Source organism: Oncorhynchus mykiss, chromosome 19, assembly GCF_057628025.1.
Source record: "Oncorhynchus mykiss isolate SJ-2025 chromosome 19, ASM5762802v1, whole genome shotgun sequence".
In the NCBI taxonomy this organism is placed as follows: domain Eukaryota; kingdom Metazoa; phylum Chordata; class Actinopteri; order Salmoniformes; family Salmonidae; genus Oncorhynchus; species Oncorhynchus mykiss.
The window spans coordinates 11721776-11728152 of NC_143040.1; the positions used below are offsets into that span (position 1 = coordinate 11721776).

General features: G+C 46.4%; 1 protein-coding gene across 1 annotated transcript; it reads left to right on the forward strand.

The window, feature by feature from the left end:
- The first annotated feature begins 219 nt into the window (after positions 1-219).
- On the forward strand, positions 220-5963 carry LOC149974980 (beta-crystallin A1-like). The gene is made up of 6 exons (XM_090210113.1): positions 220-515; positions 1197-1273; positions 1391-1509; positions 3307-3448; positions 4787-4929; positions 5372-5963. The coding sequence occupies exons 2-6, from the start codon at positions 1199-1201 to the stop codon at positions 5517-5519; spliced, it is 627 nt and encodes a 208-aa protein (XP_090066239.1). The 5' UTR covers positions 220-515; positions 1197-1198; the 3' UTR covers positions 5520-5963.
- Positions 5964-6377: the final 414 nt, after the last annotated feature.

Consider the following 6377-nt stretch of genomic DNA (forward strand, 5'->3'; position numbering starts at 1 on the left):
GTTAACGCTCTACCTAACCATTGTTAATGCTATACGATGGCACTGCTGACCTATACGAATATAACGGCATTCGGCCCAACACTGGGCCCCCCCATTCACTCTGAACGGACCGCGAACATCACTGTCCCACCATGCATTCAACCGGTACTATATTATCTGCTGAGTCAACAAGGCGCACACCCGACCGCATAGGAAACAAATAAAGGGAGAGAGGGAGAGGGGGGGTGGGGAACTCGTGTATTGCTCACACGGCCGCGCGCACCATAGGACACATTTACGCACGGATACACAGAGGGGTGCCGACATAGAAACACGCGCACGGGCGTGCTAACTTTACCCCCAACTCACTTACACCTCACTCACACAGACATGATGAAACGCGCACACGCACGCACGTTGTCGCCAGTGGAGACACGCGGGCCACCGTGGACTGCGGTATAAAACAGAAGAGCCAGATTCTCACAAAACTCTATGTAAAAGGATTGGCGCGTGAGAGAGGAGAGGAGACAAACCAGGTAAGCCCCCGGTCCTGGTTGAACCGAATAGCCCATGGTGTTTCAACAGAACAGATTTAGGCCTAGACTATCCACCCGCGTAACACTCATAATTGGATAAACATTTTGAGAAGTATTTCTTAGCCTATATTTATAAAAATATTAAATGTAATTGTAGGCCTAGTCCAAACAGGGTTCGTTGTTGGTGATGGAATAAATATAAGCTGTTATTAGAAATTGATAAAGTTAAGTTATTGGATTTTGTGTTGGCTTGTGTTACAGTACGTTTTATAAAATGGTTTTAACCAGTTTTTAACTTTTACATTTAAAAAAAAACAACCTTTTTGTAAGGATTGTCACAACATCTTTGGGGATATGCTATACTACGCTACCATGACCTTTTATTAGAGTTTTTGGATGCTGGCAGTAATGTTAGTTGGTTGTGGCTCCATCAGTTGGTTCCATCAGAATGGAAATAATATCCGAGTGACATGAGGACATGAGGACGTTTCCAGATATCATCATTAACATATTTCATAGATTACTGGGAATGCTTAAACAATATTAAAGGATTTTAATACATTGAATTGTAATCTAACCTAGTTTAAATGATGAAACTTCCCTCTCATGCCACCTCTCTCTCTCTCCCCTCTCTCGCTCTCTCTCCCCCTCTCCCCCCCTCTCTCTCCCCTCTCTCTATAGACATGAATAGAGCTACTAAAACCCACATGACCTCCCCCATGTTTTTCCCTGGCATGGGTATGGCCCCTTTTTTCAAGGTGATCTCACACACACACACACACACACACACACACACACACACACACACACACATTTAAATAATCGATTATATGATTTACACAAACACACTAATATCTATCTATCTGTCCCTGTAGGTGACTGTGTTTGAGCAGGAGCACTTCCAGGGCAAGTGCCAGGAGTTCACCTCTGAGTGCTGTAACATCCAGAACTGTGGTCTGGACAACATCCGTTCTATCAGAGTGGAGAGTGGAGCGTGAGTCTCTTACAACCCTGGTTGTCTGTGGAGGCTGTGTGTGTGGTGGTGGAGCGTGAGTCTCTTACAACCCTGGTTGTCTGTGGAGGCTGTGTGTGTGTGTGTTGGTGGAGCGTGAGTCTCTTACAACCCTGGTTGTCTGTGGAGGCTGTGTGTGTGTGTGGAGGTGGAGCGTGAGTCTCTTACAACCCTGGTTGTCTGTGGAGGCTGTGTGTGTGTGTGGTGGTGGAGCGTGAGTCTCTTACAACCCTGGTTGTCTGTGGAGGCTGTGTGTGTGTGTGGAGGTGGAGCGTGAGTCTCTTACAACCCTGGTTGTCTGTGGAGGCTGTGTGTGTGTGTGGTGGTGGAGCGTGAGTCTCTTACAACCCTGGTTGTCTGTGGAGGCTGTGTGTGTGTGTGTTGGTGGAGCGTGAGTCTCTTACAACCCTGGTTGTCTGTGGAGGTTGTGTGTGTGTGTGGTGGTGGAGCGTGAGTCTCTTACAACCCTGGTTGTCTGTGGAGGCTGTGTGTGTGTGTGGAGGTGGAGCGTGAGTCTCTTACAACCCTGGTTGTCTGTGGAGGCTGTGTGTGTGTGTGGTGGTGGAGCGTGAGTCTCTAACAACCCTGGTTGTCTGTGGAGGCTGTGTGTGTGTGTGGAGGTGGAGCGTGAGTCTCTTACAACCCTGGTTGTCTGTGGAGGCTGTGTGTGTGTGTGGTGGTGGAGCGTGAGTCTCTTACAACCCTGGTTGTCTGTGGAGGCTGTGTGTGTGTGTGGTGGTGGAGCGTGAGTCTCTTACAACCCTGGTTGTCTGTGGAGGCTGTGTGTGTGTGTGTTGGTGGAGCGTGAGTCTCTTACAACCCTGGTTGTCTGTGGAGGCTGTGTGTGTGAGTGGAGGTATCGGTGTGTGTGTGTTGGTGGAGCGTGAGTCTCTTACAACCCTGGTTGTCTGTGGAGGCTGTGTGTGTTAGTGGAGGTATCGGTGTGTGTGTGGTGGTGGAGCGTGAGTCTCTTACAACCCTGGTTGTCTGTGGAGGCTGTGTGTGTGAGTGGAGGTATCGGTGTGTGTGTGTGTGTTGGTGAGTGGGGGTATCTGTGTTTGGTGTTTGTCTGTGTGGGTGGGTGGGGGTATGATTCTCTGTGCTGTAGCCTGTTGTCATGCATGGTCAACCATTGACCACCAGGGTGGGGTGTTGTCCCTCTGTCCTGCTCTTTTCTCATTGTATTTTCATCTGTCCCCTTCTCTCGTTGAATGAAATGCAACGTGTCAGTAACTCTCTCCTCTCTGTCCTCTTCTATCTCTGAATGTAACATATCAGTAACTTTCTCCTCCCTCTCTGTCCCCTTCTATCTCTGAACGTAACATATCAGTAACTCTCTCTCCTCCCTCTCTGTCCCTTTCTATCTCTGAATGTAACATATCAGTAACTTTCTCCTCTCTCTCTGTCCCCTTCTATCTCTGAATGTATCATATCAGTAACTCTCTCTCCCCCCTCTCTGTCCCCTTCTATCTCTGAATGTAACATATCAGTAACTCTCTCTCCCCCCTCTCTGTCTCCTTCTATCTCTGAATGTAACATGTCAGTAACTCTCTCTCCCCCTCTGTCCCCTTCTATCTCTGAATGTAACGTCAGTAACTCTCTCTCCTCCCTCTCTGTCCTCTTCTATCTCTGAATGTAACATATCAGTAACTCTCTCTCCCCCTCTCTGTCTCCTTCTATCTCTGAATGTAACATGTCAGTAACTCTCTCTCCCCCCTCTCTGTCCCCTTATATCTCTGAATGTAACATGTCAGTAACTCTCTCTCCCTACCCCTGTAGCTGGGTGGGCTTTGAACATCATGACTTCCAGGGCCAGCAGTTCATCCTGGAGAGAGGAGAGTACCCCCACTGGGACGCCTACAGCGGCTCCCTGTCCTACCACGTGGAGCGCCTCATGTCCCTGCGCCCCATCTACTGCGCTGTGAGGACTGTGTGTGTGTGTGTGTGTGTGTGTGTGTGTGTGTGTGTGTGTGTGTGTGTGTGTGTGTGTGTGTGTGTGTGTGTGTGTGGGAGAGAGAAATACAGCGAGAGATGGATACATAGAGAGCGTGGGAAAGAGTGTCAGTATTCTATGTTAGTGTTTATAGAAGACAGTATTCTATGTTAGTGTTTATATAAGACAGTATTCTATGTTAGTGTTTATAGAAGACAGTATTCTATGTTAGTGTTTATATAAGACAGTATTCTATGTTAGTGTTTATAGAAGACAGTATTCTATGTTAGTGTTTATAGAAGACAGTATTCTATTTCAGTGTTTATAGAAGACAGTATTCTATGTTAGTGTTTATAGAAGACAGTATTCTATGTTAGTGTTTATAGACGACAGTGGGTCAGTATTCTATGTTAGTGTTTATAGAAGACAGTATTCTATGTTAGTGTTTCTAGAAGACAGTATTCTATGTTAGTGTTTATAGAAGACAGTATTCTATGTTAGTGTTTATAGAAGACAGTATTCTATTTCAGTGTTTATAGAAGACAGTATTCTATGTTAGTGTTTATAGAAGACAGTATTCTATGTTAGTGTTTATAGAAGACAGTATTCTATTTCAGTGTTTATAGAAGACAGTACTCTATGTTAGTGTTTATAGAAGACAGTATTCTATGTTAGTGTTTATAGACGACAGTGGGTCAGTATTCTATGTTAGTGTTTATAGAAGACAGTGGGTCAGTATTCTATGTTAGTGTTTATAGAAGACAGTGGGTCAGTATTCTATGTTAGTGTTTATAGAAGACAGTACTCTATGTTAGTGTTTATAGAAGACAGGATTCTATGTTAGTGTTTATAGAAGACAGTATTCTATGTTAGTGTTTATAGAAGACAGTGGTCAGTATTCTATGTTAGTGTTTATAGAAGACAGAGAGAAGGATAGAGTACTGCATGTGTAAGTCTGTATGAGAAAGCAAAAAGGAAACTAACTGAGATTGTGTCCTATCGTGTTTATCCCTCCCACTCTCTCTCCCCTTCTCTCTTCCACTCCCTCTATCCTGTCTATCCCTCAATCCTCGCTCTCCCTCTATCCTCGCTCCACCCTACCCCTCTATTCTCTCTCTCCCTCTATCCTCTCTCTCCCTCTATCCTCTCTATCCTCTCTCCCCCTCTATCCTCGCTCTCCCTCTATCCTCGCTCCACCCTCCTCCTCTATCCTCTCTCTCCCTCTATCCTCTCTCTCCCTCTATCCTCTCTCCCCCTCTATCCTCGCTCTCCCTGTATCCTCCCTCCACCCTCCCCCTCTATCCTCTCTCCTCCTTCCCCTCCCAGTCCCACCAGAGCAGTCGTATGCAGATCTTTGAGACAGAGAACTTCATGGGCCGCAGCGCTGAGCTGTGTGATGATTACCCCTCTCTGAGGGCCATGGGCTGGTGCATGCCCGAGGTCGGATCCATGCACATTCAGTGTGGCGCGTAAGTCAACATTAAACACAAGCACACACTCACTAATTAGATACTTTACAAAAACACAATGGCACAAACCTCAGGAGGTTGGTGGTACCTTATTTGGGGGGGGGGGGGGGGCTTGTGGTGACTGCTGGATCGAAATAAGTGTAATGGTATCAACCACGTGGTTTCTATGTGTTTGATGCCATTCCATTTGCTCTGATCCAGCTGTTATTATGAGACGTCCTCCCCTCAGCAGCCTCCACTGACACAAACACACTCCAATCTTGCTATAGTGAAACAATTAAAGCAAAACATTGTGTGACAATTCTATTCAATGTCAAGCGAAACTCCACTCTAAGCCAAACATGTCTCTCCCTCCCTCTGCACCCCACCTATCACCCTCTCTCTCCCTCTCTCCATCCCTCCCCCTCCGCTCCCTCTCTCCTCTCTCCCTCCATCCCCACAGCTTTGTGTGCTACCAGTTCCCCGGCTACAGGGGCCAGCAGTACATCATGGAGTGTGAGAGACACAGTGGAGATTACCAGCACTGGAAGAACTGGGGCTCCCACTGCCAGACCCCCCAGATCCAGTCTATCCGCCGTATCCAGCACTAACCGGGCCCAGAGCGGACCGTACCCCTAACAGAGCCCCAGGCTTCGGCCTAGGGCTGGGTCTACTGGGGCCTTGTCACAGCACGGCCAACACAAACACAGTCAGTCAGAACCATCCCACAGTTTCTACTAACACATCTCAACTCCGTCACGGACGTCCTCAGATACTCTGGTTGATGACACAACAGGGTATTATTCCTACGAGAGGCGCCTCGTATATCAGTGCCGTAACGTCAACAGCAACGTGAGACGAGTAAAGTCATCACTGTAACACGTTATAGAGGACCGTTATAGTGTAATAACAGTCTTGCAGGTTCTAGTATATATATCACAGATATATATCAGGGACTTTGGTTCACCAGCACCAATAACAGCAATAGACAGTAGTGGTGAGAGAGGAGGAGGAGGGAGATCATCACTGACCAATAAACTCATGCTCAACTCAAACCTGGGTCCTGTGTTCTTCTTAGGTAGTATATGTTTGTACACATTCACTATATACTGTACTATACACTGGGTAGTTTGGATACTGGATGCTGATTGGCTAAAACAGCATTCAGCCGTGTGTATGTGAGACCGTATACCATGACGTTGCTTCTTTTCCCCTTTATTAAAATGGCTACATCAACAATAGGTTGGCATGACGATGTAGAAAATAAGCGTTTGATGAATTTGAGAGAAAACAAAACGGAAAGAACACCGTGAAACAAAACAGAGTGGGCACTTACCTGCTTCACTGACTGGTGTGTAGAGAAGGGATACATACTGTACTATATGTCTTCATACACACATCTACTATATACTGTACTATATGTCTTCATACACACATCTACTATATCCTGTACTATATGTCTTCATACA